Source organism: Pyrus communis, chromosome 7 (genome assembly GCF_041283825.1).
Source record: "Pyrus communis isolate YQ-2024b chromosome 7, ASM4128382v1, whole genome shotgun sequence".
NCBI classification, from domain to species: domain Eukaryota; kingdom Viridiplantae; phylum Streptophyta; class Magnoliopsida; order Rosales; family Rosaceae; genus Pyrus; species Pyrus communis.
Window position 1 is genome coordinate 7,425,144 of NC_142571.1, and position 20,805 is coordinate 7,445,948.

At 32.7% G+C, this 20,805-nt stretch overlaps 2 protein-coding genes across 5 annotated transcripts; both read left to right on the top strand.

Moving 5' to 3' along the window:
• On the top strand, nt 1-1,937 carry LOC137733243 (uncharacterized). Its single transcript, XM_088696673.1, has 4 exons — nt 1-97; nt 556-719; nt 862-1,064; nt 1,426-1,937. The coding sequence occupies exons 2-4, from the start codon at nt 571-573 to the stop codon at nt 1,431-1,433; spliced, it is 360 nt and encodes a 119-aa protein (XP_088552799.1). The 5' UTR covers nt 1-97; nt 556-570; the 3' UTR covers nt 1,434-1,937.
• Nucleotides 1,938-7,877: 5,940 nt separating this feature from the next.
• Nucleotides 7,878-13,059, top strand: LOC137735589 (26S proteasome non-ATPase regulatory subunit 12 homolog A). Of its 4 annotated transcripts, none has more exons than XM_068475020.2 (13): nt 7,878-8,030; nt 8,696-8,751; nt 8,859-9,053; nt 9,490-9,597; nt 9,701-9,805; nt 9,911-9,967; nt 10,088-10,284; nt 10,885-10,984; nt 11,086-11,198; nt 11,306-11,459; nt 11,547-11,624; nt 12,484-12,728; nt 12,818-13,059. In XM_068475020.2, exons 2-12 carry the CDS (start codon nt 8,749-8,751, stop codon nt 12,700-12,702), a joined length of 1,329 nt encoding a protein of 442 aa, XP_068331121.2. In that variant the 5' UTR covers nt 7,878-8,030; nt 8,696-8,748; the 3' UTR covers nt 12,703-12,728; nt 12,818-13,059. The 4 variants fall into 4 exon arrangements, with proteins under 4 accessions (XP_068331121.2, XP_068331122.2, XP_088554015.1 ...); XM_068475021.2 differs by having other exon boundaries at nt 7,889-8,030; nt 12,822-13,059; XM_088697889.1 differs by lacking the exon at nt 7,878-8,030 and adding an exon at nt 8,034-8,155.
• The last annotated feature ends 7,746 nt before the right edge of the window (nt 13,060-20,805 follow it).

Sequence of the window (20,805 nt, forward strand, 5' to 3'; positions counted from 1 at the left end):
GGTTTCAATTTTACGCCTAACGTCAGCTTGGCCCGTTTATGTTGTCCATTTTCGCTTCAGACGAAGAGAGCAAAAGGTGGACAGATTACTCTCTCATGTATGTAATTTTCTCATTTCATCAACCCATCTGCTAATCTTCTTCTTCGTCAAATCAATAAGCTCCCATTTCCTCTTGTTCTCCGGCTGACCATGTAATTTCCGCATTTTTGAATCTGGATATGTTTTTCAATTTAGAAATGCATCTCATTCTTTTTGGATTAGTAGCTTTTAGGTCCTCATTTTTGTATGAAATTTTAGGTCTGAATGTATTTTTTTATTTTAATTTGATTAGTAGCTTTTGGGTTTAGTGCTAGGCTTAATATTCCCGTGCTTGTTTGGATTTTGATGAAATTTTAGATCTTTAGGAGAATTGTAGGTCGGGCAAGGATTTTTTATGTGTTTTTTTGGTATATTTGGATTTTGATGAAATCTCGTAACTTGATTTAAAATTAAAGTTGAAAGTTTGTGGCTTAATGTTAGATGAACTGGTATCTGACTTATGGATTCTGAATTCAGCTGAAACTTGAAAAAATGGGGTTGTATTTCACCAAATTGATCGGTTGGCTTTTTGCTATGAAGGAAATGCAACTTCGTATGGTCGGTATCGATGCTGGAAGTAAAACTACAGTCTTGTACAAGCTCAAGTGCGAAGAGATCACAGACCACCATTCCAACAATTGGTAACATTATTCACAAGCTGTTGCAGTTTCAGTTTTATTTAACATGACCATTGTGAGACTATTTTCGTTTACTGTTTGAGGTGACTACTCCACTGTTGGTTGAGTCTTTAAAAGACATATTTGTGGTACAAGCTGCAATTAGGAATTTCTTCATGGCTGTGTTGCCAAGAGAGGGCAGGATGTATACATTTTCTTGGGGCAACGATGGCAAACTCGGCCACCTAACCGAGCCAACCGATGTTGAGCCCCATCCTCTATTGGGAGCACTTGAGAATGTACCTGTGGTGAAAATTGCAGCTGGACACTGCTACCTTCTTGCTTTGGCTTGTCAACCAAATGGCATATGTAAGGATTGTATGTTTTTATTAGTTTGCCTTGATAGCTTTCTGTTTACATCGAACAAAAAGATTTTACGGAACCAAATAGAGGTGTTCCAGGATCTTATTCAATTGAGAATGTTACTAACATAAAATAAAATAAAAAAAGAAAAGAGAATATTGGGAGCCTTGTCCAAACTATTTTTTCCTGAAGCATTCGATATCACTCATTTTGATATCTTCATGTTTGTTCCTTGATAAATCCAAACCAATTTTGTTATTGTAGTATTTGCATTAAATTTTATATGAAGATTAGTATTGCTCATTTGTATGATCTCGAAACCTTTCAGGTCAGTTTACTCTTATCTCGTGTGTTGCGTCTCTTACAGGGAAATAGACATGCAAATGTGTTGGCACCGGAGCTACCTAGTGACATCGTTGAAGCAAGTGAATGAGCAGGCTGTACTGATCGATCCCATCAATTCCATATACTGGAACGCCCACACTTCTCACTCACCGAGTCAGGGATACTATATGCATTTGGGCCGGAGACAAAGGGCAACTAGGCATTGAACTTGTTGCCAACCAGACCGAAAGGGGAAAACCAAACTGGTCGATAATGATCTCAGATAGAGTTCATCATATCACCGGCTTTCCCGGCCACAACATAATAATCTATCATCTAATTTATCATCATAACTCATTGCATATGATGTTTACATTTCCATGTCTATTGTGTACATAGAAACAAAGAATTGTGAAGTGTCAAGTTTATTAGCTTATTAAGGGCTTAAAACAAATTGCTAAATGGCTGTTTATATCTGAAAATTTGGCAATTTGATGATACATTTGTAGTAGTTGATAGTTGATGACACATTTGTCAAAGGTTCATTTCATGACTTATTTTATTTCAAAATTAAATTTAAGATTTATCCACTGGGGTGAAAGTGAAAATTGAAAATGGGGTAAAATGGCATTTCATGCATCATTATCTATTTTTTTCTTCAAGCACTGTGACAATTAAAATCGGCTCCAGTTATCCTTTGAGCATTCTGATACACAACAAAAGTACACTTGGGTCACTGTAATTGTGGGAACACTGTTGACGTAGGTCACTAAACTACATTTTAATTGGGAACGAGGAAAGCTTACATGTAATTGTGACGCGACCGTGTTGTCGTTTTAATATTTTCACATAGCAATAGCAATAGTTTGACATATCCGAACTTTGACGTTCTTGCATGTAAGTTTTATTGTGCTGGAATTTGAGACTGAGTGGAAATTTTGTTTCTGCTTACATTAGAATGGAGTGAATGGAGTTCTGTCATGAATTTGGCATTACTCGTTACTAGATTTGGATTGTTAGGAATTGAAAATGGGAAGTTGGTTGAGATTTCTTGTACATGATGATGGCTTAAAATCGCCACAAAACAAAAGGAAATGCTACAAATTGCAGCCCCAAACTAGAGAGCTACTACCTACTTGTGGGGTTAGGGTGTTCATTAAGAAATAGTGATAGTACTAGTGTTCGGTTAAAAAAATAATGAGTGCTCAATTTAAGAAATAGTTAGTGTTCAGTTTAAAAAATATTGATAGTATTAGTGTTTATTTTAAGAAATAATCAGTGTTCAGTTTAAGAAATAGTGATAATACCAGTCAGTTTAAGAATAGTCAGTGTTTAGTTTAGAAATAGTGATAGTACCAACTTTCAGTGTAAGAAATAAAAGAAAACTAATGAAAATGGCTTGAAAACTTTGAGTTTTAACGATAAGGACAAAATAAAGGGTAAAGTAATAATGATTGACTTTTTAGTGTAAAAATATGGTTTTTCGTTAAAGTGAATAGTACTATGGACTTTTCGTTAAAACTCCCAAGAAATAATGATAGTACCCGTGTTCAGTTGTAGAAAAAGTCAGTGTTCGGTTTAAAAAATTGTAATAGTACTTGTGTTCAGTTTTATAAATAGTCAGTATTCAATTCAAGAAATAGTCAATGTTCAGTTTAAGAAATAATGATAGTACATGTGTTTAGTTTAAAAAATATTCAGTGTTCAAATTCAAACTCTACAATTGTTGATTTCCCTGGAAATAATCCTCATTTTCTTTTATCCATGTCCCTGTTTCGGTTGTTTGGTTGCAGCCACATGCATGTGAAAATGCAAATCAGAAAAAGAAAAATGTAGGTGAATTTATTTATTTATTTTATGTAAGCAATATGCTACACTATACTAAATTGATCTGAACTGTTGGGACGGAGATACGATATTGGGTGCAGAAGTGGAAATGCAAGTGAAATATTAAGAAGAAAAGGAAAATGTCTATTTATAGAAATATAACTATTTATATGCAAGGGAGTTCTGAACTTTTGAATCTACTAATGCTAGTTTTTGCTCGTACAGTTAGAAAATTTGAAGGGTTTTAGTTCATAACATTGCAAATTTTTGTTACTGGTCAGTAATTGGTGAGAATGAGTCTTTAGTTTAAAGAAATATTAATAGTATCCATATTTATGTCAAGAAATAGTTAGTACTTAGTTTAAGAAATAGTAAAATAACTCTTATTATTTCTAATACTGAACAAAAATAATCCATACTATTTTTGGAATTACAACAAAATAATCCACACTATTTTCGAAACTGAACCAAAATAACTCAGACTATTTCTGGAAGGAAACAAATAAATATTATTTCTGAAACTAAACCAAAATAATCCACACTATTTTCGAAGCTGAACCAAAATAACTCAGACTATTTCTAGAAATGAACAAAATACACACTATTTCTGAAACTACAAAAAAAAAAAAAAACACTATTTCTGAAACTGAACTAAAATAACCCATACTATTTTTAGAAGTGAACAAAATAACCATTATTTCTGAAATGTCAGCAAAATAACCAACAATATTTCTGAAACTGAACTAAAATAATCCACACTATTTTTGAAACTACAACAAAATCACACACTATTTCTGAAAACTGAACCAAAACAGCTCACACTATTTTTAGAATTGAACAAATAAACACTATTGTTGAAACTACAACAAAATAACCCAAATTATTTTGTAATATAACAAAATACATACTATTTCTGAAACTACTAAAAAATAACTCACTTTATTTCTAAAATTGAACCAAAATTACTCATACTATTTCTGGAAGGAAACAAAATAAATTTATTTTTGAAACTACAACAAAGTAACCAACACTATTTCTGAAATTGAACCAAAATAACCCACATTATTTCTGGAACTACAACAAAATTGCACACTATTTCTAATATCTGAACCAAAATAACTCACATTATTTCTGAAAGGGAACAAATAAATACTATTTCTAGAACTATAGCAAAATAGTTCAGTTTTAGAAATAATCAATGTTTAGTTCTAAATACAATGGTAGTGTTCAGTTCGAAGATTTTAGATTTTGGAGACTTTTCATTTGTTTATAATTGCTAGTTTTGTTTACTTATGGAAATATTTGAGCTATTTGATTTTTTTTTTTATTACTTAAGGAATCGTAAAGTATCACATTTCTAGTATGATACCAATGCATTTTTGTTGATTTGTTTTTAGGTTATTGCTGGGATATGACAAAACGACTTGTAAAACTGTAATCCAAAATAATTGATTTGCTGATATAAAAGATAATCGATGTCGTTCAAAAAAAAAAAAAAAGAAAGATAATTGATGGGGTATTGTTAATTTTAATTTGATGTGTAATTTTTGTTTTAGTACAAGGGATATTTTTATACTAATTATTTATTCTTTTTAGTACAAGCAATATCATATACTAATTTATTCTAAGGGGATAAAAGTTGAAACCTGCAACGGCATAAGTTGACAATATAACTTTAAACATCAAGACAGTTCACCATTTACATTACCTATTTTATTTTTTAACATGTAGACTATTTTTAGTTTGTGGGAACTGTGCAGAGGAAAAATAGAAGTAGGAATGGTGGACGCCATAGAAAAAATGGAAATGGGGATGGTTCTTAAATTAATAATGTCAAATGAGCAGCCCGTGTAATTTAAATTTTTTGGGCCTATTGCATGTTACTTTTGTCATTTTCATTAAATTTCAAGTGTTTTTTTATTAAATAAAAGTGGTGAATGATTTTTTATTAAAAAAATTGACCCAAACTCTTTTTATTAAAGCATCCCAATATTTTATTAAAATTTCATTTTAGTGGCTTGATTTAATTTTATTTGAGAGATAAAGACTTGACTTTTGTCGACGTGACTCTAACAGTAAATATACATACATTCGGATATTCCTCAGGACTTTAAAATAATTACACTAAAAAATTTAGGAATCAGAAATAGTATTTCAATATATTTGTAATTTAATTTAATAATTTCAAAATGATCAAGATATATATAACGCTGACTCGTACACCTTAAAGTAGATGGGAAAGTTCGTCTTCCTGGCCAAGTAAAAATCTCCCACTAAATTTTGTCACCGCCAATCGTTCTACCAGATTCAGAATTTGAACTTTATAGGGATCTCAGTACTAAATACAAGTTTTGTTATTAGGAACAAGGCACAAAGCGGGCGAAAAGAATTAGTTTATTCACTTGGTCGGCTTGTTGTGCACATGTCAACAGATATTGATATATGTCAAAGAAATTTGATGAGCGATATAGAAAGGATTTGTCAAGTGTTGTTGAAGCAATATGTCAAGATATGTCTATCATGTATTACATAAAACATTTAGTAAGCACAAACTAAATCCATACCAAACATTCGAAGAATCCTCGAAAGACCTTCACATTTATATTTTTCGAAGTGATCCTGAGATCACCTGTCCTTACTTCCATCCGACTCTGAATATAGTGGCTTCTTAAACTAACAACAATGAATTATATTTTATGATTTGGATTCTTGTTGGTTCCACGAATCTCCAAATTAATCTACAATGTTATCCTATACGATTGTATTCCCATTTAAGTGAATAAGATCTTTATCGTTTCTCGGAAAAAAGAAAAGAAAAGAAGAAGCTAAGTTTGGGATTCTTGATAAAAAAAAAAAAACAGTACTCAGAAGTACTCATTCATTCGTTTGTGTACTGCTACAAGAGGAAATGGAAACTACTAAAGTAATGATACCTGAACCACATAATTCTTAACCGACTCCAACTACTTTCTAATTTGAGCAAAAGGCAAATGCTTTAAGTTAAATGAAATTTGAGACTTAGTATTATGATTTAATAATTTTTTTTATTTGTAAGTGAGATGTAAAATCCCACATTGTTCAGGGGAGTGATCCTTATATGTATATTCTTATCCCTACTTAGCATGAGATCTTTTGGGAGCTCACTGGCATCGGGTTCTATGGGAGCTCACAAGTTAAGCGAGAAGGGGGCTAGAGCAATCCCATGATGGGTGATCCACTGGGAAGTTGCTCGTGAGTTACCAAAAATAAAACTGTGAGAGAATGGTAAACCCAAAGCGGACAATATCGTGCTACGGTGGTGGAGCGGACCTGGAGCGTGGTCCCCCCGGGCGGGGATGTGACATGAGAGATCTTCGATTTGATTATCGCTAGAGGCGAATTTGAACCACATTATTACTAACCCAATTTGAAGCTAAACCCACATCTTTCTGTTAGTGTATGTAATATCGTTTGTTAAAAAAAAAACTTATTCAAGTGACAAGAGGAGCAAAGAATAAATATACTGAAATTTCTTTTGTGCAAAGGAAAGGAAAGGGTTCGGAAAGTTTTTGGTTAACTAATGAAACAAAAAAGTGACTTCTTCGTGACATTTACTTGTTTAGAAGCACTTTTATTCATAAGTGCTTTTGTCATAATCACTTTATTAGAAGTACATTCAATTTTTTAATTTTTTCTATCAAACATTGTTCGAAGAGCTTTTAGTTTTTTGGAACTTCCAAAAGTATCGTGAGATGCTTTAGGCACAAAAAAAAAAAAAAACATTTTATTCTTCATTTCAAAAGTTAAATATCTCAGGATTTGTTTGATAACTAGTTTGTTTTCTAGTTTTTATTTTTTGTGCCGCAAACAAAGAAAATGATTATCAAGTGGGGTTTTAAGGCCAGTTTATGTCAAACCATGATCATCAAATGAGTATATAGAAAAATGTTTTTCTTTGTACAAGTGATTGTTGGGGGAGAGCGATGAATCAAGATGCAGTTTATTAATTACTTGAGTTACAAGTCTTGTTAGAAAACATTGTATAAAATAGAAGTAGTACTAAACTATCTTAAATATTGGGATGACTAATTAACAAGCTAGGAGTACGAAGATAACTTAAAGATTACTCCAATTATATAAGCCAATATACAACTTTCGTGTCAACAAGGATAACCCTACTTCCACAGTTTCTTTAATCAAGGAGCTTAATCTGAAAGCAAACAAGGATAAAGGGTACTGCACTAATCTGACTGCTTTCACAATATTTATAACTGAAAGCAACGCCTCACAAAATTTATAGCACAAATAACTAAGACGATCATGTAATTTCGAGGAACATTGTTGTTACGTGCTGTAATTGTTTCACTAATTTTTTGTGAGAATTACTACGGTATACTCTCTGAAAAATAGAATTTTTTATAAACTATCTGTCATCTCATATTTTGACATAATATTTTATAATATTGGTACGATAATTGACATTAAACTGTGACGTGACAGAAAGTTTATATAAAACTCTCATTTTGAGAAAGTCTCCTTACAATTTTTCATTTTTGTTTTGTCCGGGTAAAAATCAAATTGTATTAAAAGAAATCAATTTTACATAGCCGTAGGATTATTTTCAACGGCCAGGATCAAATATCTGATACAGGATGATACAGATAGGATCCCACATGATCCAAATTCCTTACTTATTCCTCACTCTAACGTCTTCGAGTAAAAGAAAGAAAAATATCCGCCTCTTTGGTCTTTTACTTGTATCTCTCACTCTGGTCTCTCTTTCTCTCTCTCCTCCCTCGCCTGTTTCTCCAGCTCTCTCTTTCAAATCTCAAGTATCATCAGGTATGCTCAAGTATTGCACTTTTAGGGTTTTCTGAATGCTGTATCATACATTGAGAAATCTGCTTGGTTTTCGATTTGGGCCTTCTGCACGGGTTCCGAATTTAGTTTCGTGAAGTAGAGATTGGGTTTGTTTGCTAACGATCTAGGGTTTTAATTTTGTAATGATTTTGTGACCTTTGACTCTTTCACTCGGATGCTCTCTTCATATCTTCTGTTGAAAACTATGATTTTAGGGTTTCAGGCCTGTGACTTTTTATATTTGAATATTTTTTATTTTTTTGGTACTTCAGTTGATTTTTGTAATGGGTTTTTCTTGTCATTGTATTTCTAATGGAACTGTGCTTATTTGTAGCTTAAATTTTTTATTTTACTTTTGCATTTGGGCTATGAGTTTCTAGGGTTTACTTTTGGAGTTTCTTAGCCAATTAAGGAATTTAGATTAGTTGAATTCAGTTCCTTACGATATGTTTGGACTAGAGGAGAGTGAGACTGATCCGTGTGTGAGGGATATTGTTGGAAATGGAAGCGAAAGGGATGAAAGGGGGTGTTGTATGGCTCAGATTTTGTTATTTTATAGACCCCTTAAAATATGGAACTAAAACTAATCTGGTCATGTAATATGTTTGCTTAATTAGTCATGATCTTATTGCCGGGTACTATTTCAGGTAGCTTTCATCCATACCAGGACTAGGTGTTTCATTTCTACTCGATCTTTACAATGGTAAGCCATTTGGACCCCCTCTTCGCAGATCTAAAACCCTAATCTTTTAATAATTGTCTCTGCTGATCCTGAATTGTTATGTGTTGTGTGGAATTGTTGAATTTCAGGAAGGAGGAGGTGATTTGGATAACCAAATTGAGAAGTTGTTGAATGTAGAGAAGCAGATGAGGCTTGCTGGTGATGTAGCAGGAACCAAGAAGGCCGCCATTGACATTCTTGATCTCTGCTTTAAAGCGGGTGCATGGAAGACTCTCAATGATCAGATTGTTGTATTGTCCAAACGTCGTGGTCAGCTCAAGCAGGTAACCTATTCTTTGACATCTTTGTTGTGTGATTGTGTATATTTAAGTTTACAAATGAAACCATCCATTTAAAATGTTGAGTCTTTGTTAAAATAGTACTAGTACAGTGTCCAATTAGTTATTGCCGTCCTTTAATTTTTTGTGCTACTGAGCATTTTTCAAGAGAAACAGAGCTTTGATCATGTATGCACGTGTACTTAACTATCTTTGTCTTATGATTCCTTAAACGTATATTATTTATGGTCAATATTACAGATCAAGAGTTACCGGTATCTCTTTTCCTTTCAGGGCAGCAAATTACTGCTGTGGTTGGGATATCGGCATATCCTATATTAGTTGCTTTCCGTGATAATGTGTTTTCCAAGTTGCAGTTGATTGCATTCCGAGAAGTAATTTTCTTTTATTGTTATTGCTCATTGGGCTGTTTGATGGGCAGGCTGTAACTGCAATGGTCCAACAAGCGATGCAATACATTGATCAGACACCGGATATTGAAACTCGTGTAGAGCTTATTAAAACACTGAATAATGTTTCTGCTGGGAAGGTAAACTTATTGTAAAAATCTTTAATTGCCTCCATTCAGATTATGTGATTTCAACTTAAATGATTTTTTGTTTAAAGTACTCATGAGCACTGTTATTCCTTAGATATATGTTGAAATTGAGAGAGCTCGGTTAATCAAGAGACTTGCAAAGATTAAGGAAGAGCAAGGGCTTATTGCTGAAGCTGCTGATTTGATGCAAGAAATTGCGGTCAGTATGGAATATTATCTTCCCTTGCCCCACTCCCTCCTCTTGAAAAAAAAAGAAAGGAGAATGCATTTTATTGCACTCATTTTTAATTGTTAATCTTTGCAGGTGGAAACTTTTGGTGCCATGGCAAAAACTGAGAAGATTGCTTTCATTCTTGAACAAGTTGGGTCTTATTCTTTTGAAAATACACTTTATATTCACTATTCATTCATTAAATTCACAACGTCTTTATGTATTAGGTCTGTTCTCATTATGAGCCACGCTGCGTAATTAATTTTGCAGGTTCGGTTGTGCTTAGATCGTCAGGATTATGTTCGTGCTCAAATACTCTCAAGGAAGATTAGTCCCAGAGTTTTTGATGTTGATGCTTCAAAAGAAAAGAAAAAACCTAAAGAAGGTGACAATGTTGTTGAAGAAGCTCCTGCTGATATACCATCACTCTTGGAGTTGAAGCGGATCTACTATGAATTAATGATACGGTATTGAGTGTTTTTATCCCTGTTCTATGTATTTGATTCACTGTTTTGCCACTTTGGAATTGTTATGAGATTCCTTTTCAGTGTTTTAAAGTGAAAATAGGGATGGGTTGCATTCCCAAAGAAAGTTAGATCTTCCATTCCCGTTCCCTGATTTTGGCTCTATATATAAATTTATTGACGAATTTACCCTTATAGGTAAACTTTGTATTGGTGCTCTAGTGTAAGCAGTTCCAACCTACTATTTTCAAACAGTAGGATGGGAATGTTGGATTGCAAAGAATAAGCATGGAGTGTAGAATCTGATTTTGCCAAACACTAGCTCGGTTCATTTTCTGACATGATTCCATTCTAATTTTGTTTTCTGGCATGGCTCCATTCAAACCACAACTGTTAAAGGACAAAATATCTGAGGTGGTGAATAACATTTTAACTTTACTTCTTTTAGTTTTTTTTCTGTATAAGATTATGTTTAGATCCATGAGTCCGTGTTTCTCATTTGGAGTTGTAGATGCTAGAAGGTGAATGGCTTCCAGATAATTGTGCGAATTGTTTGGCTGTCTAAATAATTAAATTGCTGATGTTCTCTTACTGATTATGTAGGTATTATTTTCACACCAATGATTACCTTGAGATTTGCCGTTGCTACAAGGCGATATACGATATTCCTTCTGTTAAGGAGAATCCAGCCCAGTGGATACCGGTAAAGCTCTCTCACACACATAACACACACACACACACACACACACACACACACATATATTTTAGGAATATAATTGAGCTTCTCTGATACTTGTGTTCTAGGTCTTGAGGAAAATCTGTTGGTACTTGGTTCTGGCTCCATACGATTCAATGCAGTCAAGCCTTCTCAATTCCATATTGGAGGATAAGAATCTTTCTGAACTTCCATATTTTAGGTATTATTCAACAATAGCGTCTATTGCACATCTCCCTTTGCGTGCTCACATATAATATATGCTCTTCATTGACTTATGATGCCTGCCTTTGTTATTATGCTGTATAGGTTGCTGTTGAAACAGGTGGTAACTATGGAGGTCATACAATGGACCACTCTTTGGAATACATACAAGGATGAGTTTGAGAGTGAGAAGAATATGCTTGGAGGCTCTTTGGGTGACAAAGCAGCTGAAGATCTGAGACAGAGGATTATTGAACATGTAGAGTTTTGCTAAGCATCCCCATCTTCTCTTTATTTAACTGTTCAGTTAGTAATTTGTTTCTGACATGTGATTCTGTTTTTTCAGAACATACTTGTTGTTTCAAAGAACTACTCGAGAATTACCTTGAAAAGACTTGCAGAGCTGCTGTGTCTGAGTATCCAGGTTTGCAAATGCTGATTTGCATTTAATATTGAAATCTTAGTTACAGTGAATTATTTTGTCTAGATTAGTTGCAACATGCTTAGATATAAGGGGAATGCTAACAACCTTTGTGCTAACCTTTGCATTTGGACCCTCTCACTATCAAATGCCTTTTGTCATTTTGTACACGAAAAAAGAAACAGAACTTTTTAATGCTTTTGGCTAGGGATTAAAAATGAAAAGAAAAAGATTTCAAAGGCATTAAATGTCTTTTTATTTGTGTAAAAAAATGACGCATGGCATTTGATAAAGCGAGAAGGTCCAAATGAAAAGGTTAGTGCAATGGGCGTTGATCATTTCTGTAAATTATAATCGGTTGCAATTAAATTAACATTCCAATTTCCAAAGCAACCCCACCCGAAGCCTGATTTACACATAAGTTGTTGTAATGAAGTATGACACATTAGTTTTATAATTTATTCACATAATTTAGAATGGTAAATCTCACGGCTCTTGTGCTGTCCGTCCTTCCACTCAATTGTCCGTTTTCTGTCTGCACTCTTTTTTCTTTTCTTTTCAAAGTGTCTTATTTTTGTGATCTATAAATCCATAGGTAATTGCGATTCATTGTGAGAATCTATGGGTTGATAAATGGTTTCTCTTTTGTTTTTTTTATATAGACATAAAAAAAAGTTTGGAATGAGTATTAGTAGACGCTATGTGTAAACGTATCATTATAATGTAACGTATTTATATATGATAACTGTCTGATCTGTATAATCTGACGGTTTTGGGATGCCATAGCTGGACTTATTTGGAGTCTGCGATTTTTCGTTTTCAATTCTATTTTTATCTATAGCTTTGCCCCCTTCCTATACAGGAAGCTGAGAAGCATCTGTCGGATATGGTTGTGTCCAAGGCACTAGTGGCCAAGATTGACAGGCCAGTAGGAATAGTCTGTTTCCAAACTGCAAAGGATAGCAACAATGTTCTGAATTCGTGGGCTATGAACTTGGAGAAACTGCTTGATCTTGTTGAGAAGAGCTGCCACCAAATACACAAAGAAACCATGGTACACAAGGCTTCTCTGAAGGTTTGAGAAGATTCAGTATCACAAAATTTCAGGTAGAATTCTTCCGCGTGTGGCTTGCTTTAAATTGGTTTTAAAAATAAAATGTAAACACAAAACGATGCCCTTAAAACCATTCTTGCAGGTAGGCCCTAATTTTGTTTGGTGGACTAAAGAAACTTTCAGATTCAAGCATTTGGAGTAAATCTTCGTTTGATAGGGGCAGATCAGGCATGCGTACCAAGTTGTTTTTTATTAGCATTATGCGTCTTTAAACTAGAAGATTGTTGTAAGCTACCAGCACTTACTTTGCTAGTAGGTAATGAAAGCAAAACCTTGGATGGTATTCGTTTTTTGCTCTGGGAAGAAAACAAGCGTTTCACTTCACTTGTCTATGTTCTTTGGTCTTGTGAAGATTCTTTATTTGCTACATGGTTGCCACAGAATATCTCCATTAGATTTGTGCTTTCAGAGTGTTTTGGTTATGTTTAGAACATGATTGTTTGATAGCGATAATTAGCAGAACTGACGGGGTTTGTTACTGTTACCATTGTCATCATATACACCATCATTGGAGCTGCAGTAAGTTATTTATGGTCAATATTCTAAAACCGGTTTGTTTACAATGAATTCTCAATTTGTTTTGGATAATACAGATCTATATAACGCCCTCAGTACTCTAGCGGCAGCCATGACTACCGCAAACGGAACATAATTTGCTTTACCGGTCTCTAAAACCTCCCGAGAAAAGGTATCTACTTTTTCGACAGAACGAAAACTGCTCAAACCAGGCATTACTCATTCCATCGAATGCAGAATGATCAACCCGTGACAAAGACTACCATGACGCCCACTTTCCTTGCCCCAAACACTCCAACACGAAATCCAACAGTAACAAAATGAATATTCACAGAAGATGGAGCATGTTCAATTCGGGCAAGAATGTCCCGAATCGAAATCCAAAACAGTAACAAAATGAATATTCACAGAAGAAGATGGAGCATGTCCAATTCGGGCAAGAATGTCCCGAATCATTCCGCCAAATGACCCAAGTACCTGGTAGTCGGTCCGTCGACAGCCTACAGAGCAGCCCCAAGCAAGCTTTTTTGAACTTCCGGGGGTTACCATCCGAAAAGTACATCAGATACAATTTTAACGCAAAAAATTAGGTTCCAAGATCTTGATTTCTGAAAAATGAAGGGGAATTTCAAGAATTTGAAGTACTCCTGTGGAGAAAATGATACAAACTTTTCCTATATAGCCTCATTAGCATGAAAGAGGAAGTCAAAGTTATATTATAACAAGCTCATTTCAAATGCAGTTCACTGAAAGAAAACAAGAAAAAAGCAAAAAAAAAAAAAAAAAAAAAAAAAAAATTAAAAAAAAAATAATAATAAAATAAAAAATGCATTTGTTGTAAACATAATTTACTGAATAATTATGAAGGCCATAGAGAGAGAAAGATAGAGATGTGTAATTGTGAGGTGTGTTATTCCACCCAATTGTGCCTTTATTTATAATAGTAGGGAAGATAAATTTCTTACCCAAATAGGATTACAACTCTAATAGGATAATATCTTGTCTAAGAGATATGGTAGAATCCTATAAGGATATCCCAGATATCATAGGATTTACAAGATCACATTCCTAATATAATAGGATAGTAACACTCCCCTTGATTGTGTAAATACTTAAACAAATGACGCATTAGGTCTTCAACGATGAAGTAGATCAGTTGATGAAGTCATTGGCACAATGAACAAATGCGAGTCTCAGATCAACGAAGGAATGCATAAAAGATAAAACTCACAAAACCTCGCTATGGTAAAACTCAACGTGGGATAAAAACCTATAGACTAAGGAGAAAAGAGAGAAGTTGCATTTAGTATAGCCCACGATGGGTGACTCGTCAAAACCTAGTTAGGTAGCAAAAACCCAGTGGGAAAAATGCTCCTAATCGTAGGGAAAAAGAGTACATTAAGATCAAGTGAGTATACTTCTAGATACTCCCCCTGAGTTTGACAAAACTTCCAAATGAGAACTACAAGCATTGCATATGGATAGTTAGACATACCAATTCCTTAGACAAGCTTCTAGAAGGTTAACTTCGGCAATGACGTCGTGTAGAGGTTGGCAAGGTTGTCTTAGATTGGCTTGCATGACTTTATTCTCTTGATGCTTTGCTGATGTAGATGTAGACGCAATATGTCTTAACGTTGACGTCGTTAATGTATCGTGTCTTGGTTGGGTGGATACATGCAACATAGTCTTCATGGATCGTTGTTGGGACTCAACGATTGATGAAAACAACAAGTATTTCGAATATGCTCAACAAGAGCTCTCAACTATGTCTCACATGTGGCGAAGTGAGGGTAAGTCTTGGATTGATTCGAAGATTTTGCAACTAAGGTCATATCGTGGACCTCCAAGATATTACGATCTCCCTAATGGTAAAGAAAACCATTTTGGGGATGTGCCTTGTACGAGTTTGATAAGTAACCTGCATCAACATAATAAATAAGGCAAGCATCATTCCGATGATTAAGGGGGTCAAATCTTTTTGGGATGCATTGGGATTAGCCCAAATCCGTAGTACCTTTAAGGTAGCGGAAAAACATCGTTAATACCAATTCAGTGGCTATGTGTAGGCGCGGTTAGGCCTGGCAATTTTTGACACGACCCGATAACCCGACACGACACGACACGAAATTAACAGGTGTTTGGGTCGACACGATAACGAATCGGGTCGTTATCGGGTAACCCGATAAGCACATGTTAAGATAACGGGTTGGTTCGGGTATACACGTGGGTAACACGATACACGATAAGCAGAATATTATTTTTATAATTTTATAACCCTAAAAAAATACTGTAATAATTATATACATTAATTTTACAATTTTATACCCCTAAAAATTATAATAAATATATATATATATATATATATATTAAATTAACTATAAAAATTATAATAATTATATATACTATAATAATTATACCCCCAAAATATTAAGTCTATCTATAATAATTATATATATATATATATTAAATTTTACAAAAACTATAATAATTATTAATTAATAATTTAATATGCATGATGCATTGCATGATTTTGCATCCATTGAAATTTGATGTGATTTGTTTCCATTCAAATTTCAATAATCAATTTCTTGCCGTTGCCAATTTGCCGTCCTTTTTGAAAAAAAAATGGAGGGAAAATGAAAATGTTAAGAAAAGTTGAAAATGAAACAAAAAAGTGAGGGAATTAGGGAAAGATATTGGAGGGAAAAGTGAAAATGATAAGAAAAAGTTGAAAAGGAAACAAAAATGAGAGGGAAAAATGAAAATTAATAGAAGTGGTGAGAAATTTTTTTTTTTTTTTTTTTTTTTTTAAGTTATTAACTTTTTATCACACACATGACTGTCATGACATATCTCACTATTTTTATAATGACACACGTGACACGTGATGTATGTACTATTCCGTGTACCAGTCAGTCAATTATAATTTATACGTACAAAATAAATAGATTTAAATCTACTTAATAAATATATATACACACACACACACACGGAACTTGATTGATGGCATACGAATTCTCCAAAACTAATTTCAACGATCCCAACCGTCAAACTTGTTTGTATATGCTTTGAGATCACATCAACAAAAAATCATAAAAAATAAACATTCAGAGATCAAGTAACGGGACAAAACTTTTCAACGGTTATAAACGAAAAATCACGATTTAACGGTTATTTTAACTCCGATTTTGATGATTTTTTATAACTACACTCCTTGACCCTATATGAATACAATGAATGAATTCGATCTTCAATTTAAAATATTTACACAAGTGGATACCACAAAATCTTATGTTATACTTAATGAAAGTATAAATAAACTCTAAGTGTTAGTCAATCTATCGTTTTACGAATTCTCCAAAACTAATTTCAACGATCCAAACCGTCAAAATTGTTTGTATATGCTTGGAGATCACATCAGCAAAAAATCACAAAAAAAAAACATTCAGAGATCAAGTAACGGGACAAAGTTTTTCAACGGTTATAAACGAAAAATCACGATTGAACGGTTATTTTAACTCCGATTTTGATGATTTTTTATAACTACACTCATTGACCCTATATGAATACAATGAATGAATTCGATCTTCAATTTAAAATATTTACACAAGTGGATACCACAAAATCTTATGTTATACTTAATGAAAGTATAAATAAACTCTAAGTGTTAGTCAATCTATCGTTTTACGAATACTCCAAAACTAATTTCAACGATCCAAACCGTCAAAATTGTTTGTATATGCTTGGAGATCACATCAGCAAAAAATCACAAAAAAAAAACATTCAGAGATCAAGTAACGGGACAAAGCTTTTCAACGGTTATAAACGAAAAATCACGATTTAACGGTTATTTTAACTCCGATTTTGATGATTTTTTATAACTACACTCCTTGACCCTATATGAATACAATGAATGAATTCGATCTTCAATTTAAAATATTTACACAAGTGGATACCACAAAATCTTATGTTATACTTAATGAAAGTATAAATAAACTCTAGGTGTTAGTCAATCTATCGTTTTACGAATTCTCCAAAACTAATTTCAACGATCCTAACCGTCAAAATTGTTTGTATATGCTTGGAGATCACATCAACAAAAAATCACAAAAGAAAAACATTCAGAGATCAAGTAACGGGACAAAGCTTTTCAACGGTTATAAACGAAAAATCACGATTTAAGGGTTATTTTAACTCCGATTTTGATGATTTTTTATAACTACACTCCTTGACCCTATATGAATACAATGAATGAATTCGATCTTCAATTTAAAATATTTACACAAGTGGATACCACAAAATCTTATGTTATACTTAATGAAAGTACAAATAAACTCTAAGTGTTAGTCAATCTATCGTTTTACGAATTCTCCAAAACTAATTTCAACGATCCAAACAATCAAAATTGTTTGTATATGCTTGGAGATCACATCAGCAAAAAATCACAAAAAAAAACATTCAGAGATCAAGTAACGGGACAAAGCTTTTCAACGGTTATAAACGAAAAATCACGATTTAACGGTTATTTTAACTCCGATTTTGATGATTTTTTATAAGTACACTCCTTGACCCTATATGAATACAATGAATAAATTCGATCTTCAATTTAAAATATTTACACAAGTGGATACCACAAAATCTTATGTTATACTTAATAAAAGTATAAATAAACTCTAGGTGTTAGTCAATCTATAGTTTTACGAATTCTCCAAAACTAATTTCAACGATCCAAACCGTCAAAATTGTTTGTATATGCTTGGAGATCACATCAGCAAAAAATCACAAAAAAAAAACATTCAGAGATCCAGTAACGGGACAAAGCTTTTCAACGGTTATAAACGAAAAATCACGATTTAACGGTTATTTTAACTCCGATTTTGATGATTTTTTAAAACTTACACTCCTTGACCCTATATGAATACAATGAATGAATTCGATCTTCAATTTAAACTATTTACACAAGTGGATACCACAAAATCTTATGTTATACTTAATGAAATTATAAATAAACTCTAAGTGTTAGTTAATCTATCGTTTTACGAATTCTCCAAAACTAATTTCAATGATCCAAACCATCAAAATTGTTTGTATATGCTTGGAGATCACATCAGCAAAAAATCACAAAAAAAAACATTCAGAGATCAAGTAACGGGACAAAGCTTTTCAACGGTTATAAACGAAAAATCACGATTTAACGGTTATTTTAACTCCGATTTTGATGATTTTTTATAACTACACTCCTTGACCCTATATGAATACAATGAATGAATTCGATCTTCAATTTAAAATATTTACACAAGTGGATACCACAAAATCTTATGTTATACTTAATGAAAGTATAAATAAACTCTAAGTGTTAGTCAATCTATCGTTTTACGAATTCTCCAAAACTAATTTCAACGATCCAAACAATCAAAATTGTTTGTATATGCTTGGAGATCACATCAGCAAAAAATCACAAAAAAAAACATTCAGAGATCAAGTAACGGGACAAAGCTTTTCAACGGTTATAAACGAAAAATCACGATTTAACGGTTATTTTAACTCCGATTTTGATGATTTTTTATAACTACACTCCTTGACCCTATATGAATACAATGAATGAATTCGATCTTCAATTTAAAATATTTACACAAGTGGATACCACAAAATCTTATGTTATACTTAATGAAAGTACAAATAAACTCTAAGTGTTAGTCAATCTATCGTTTTACGAATTCTCCAAAACTAATTTCAACGATCCAAACAATCAAAATTGTTTGTATATGCTTGGAGATCACATCAGTAAAAAATCACAAAAAAAAACATTCAGAGATCAAGTAACGGGACAAAGCTTTTCAACGGTTATAAACGAAAAATCACGATTTAACAGTTATTTTAACTCCGATTTTGATGATTTTTTATAAGTACACCCCTTGACCCTATATGAATACAATGAATAAATTCGATCTTCAATTTAAAATATTTACACAAGTGGATACCACAAAATCTTATGTTATACTTAATAAAAGTATAAATAAACTCTAGGTGTTAGTCAATCTATCGTTTTACGAATTCTCCAAAACTAATTTCAACGATCCAAACAATCAAAATTGTTTGTATATGCTTGGAGATCACATCAGCAAAAAATCACAAAAAAAAACATTCAGAGATCAAGTAACGGGACAAAGCTTTTCAACGGTTATAAACGAAAAATCACGATTTAACGGTTATTTTAACTCCGATTTTGATGATTTTTTATAAGTACACTCCTTGACCCTATATGAATACAATGAATAAATTCGATCTTCAATTTAAAATATTTACACAAGTGGATACCACAGAATCTTATGTTATACTTAATAAAAGTATAAATAAACTCTAGGTGTTAGTCAATCTATAGTTTTACGAATTCTCCAAAACTAATTTCAACGATCCAAACCGTCAAAATTGTTTGTATATGCTTGGAGATCACATCAGCAAAAAATCACAAAAAAAAACATTCAGAGATCCAGTAACGGGACAAAGCTTTTCAACGGTTATAAACGAAAAATCACGATTTAACGGTTATTTTAACTCCGATTTTGATGATTTTTTATAACTACACTCCTTGACCCTATATGAATACAATGAATGAATTCGATCTTCAATTTAAAATATTTACACAAGTGGATACCACAAAATCTTATGTTATACTTAATGAAATTATAAATAAACTCTAAGTGTTAGTTAATCTATCGTTTTACGAATTCTCCAAAACTAATTTCAACGATCCAAACCATCAAAATTGTTTGTATATGCTTGGAGATCACATCAGCAAAAAATCACAAAAAAAAACATTCAGAGATCAAGTAACGGGACAAAGCTTTTCAACGGTTATAAACGAAAAATCACGATTTAACGGTTATTTTAACTCCGATTTTGATGATTTTTTATAACTACACTCCTTGACCCTATATGAATACAATGAATGAATTCGATCTTCAATTTAAAATATTTACACAAGTGGATACCACAAAATCTTATGTTATACTTAATGAAAGTATAAATAAACTCTAAGTGTTAGTCAATCTATCGTTTTACGAATTCTCCAAAACTAATTTCAACGATCCAAACTGTCAAAATTGTTTGTATATGCTTGAAGATCACATCAGCAAAAAATCACAAAAAAAAAAACATTCAGAGATCAAGTAACGGGACAAAGCTTTTCGACGGTTATAAACGAAAAATCAAGATTTAACGGTTATTTTAACTCTGATTTTGATGAATTTTTACAGCTACACTCCTTGACCCTATATGAATACAAAGAATGAATTTGATCTTCAATTTAAAATATTTACACTAGTGGATGTGGATATCACAAAATCTTATATTATAATTTATATACTTAATAAAAGTATGAATCAACTATAATATTAATAATTATATACATTAATTTAATAATTTTATATCCCTAAAAAGTAAAAACCATAATAATTATATATATTAAATTAAATTTAAAAATTGATGACCATTGGATCGGCTGAGATTAAATCTCAGCCGTCCATTTCACATAATTATATATATATATTT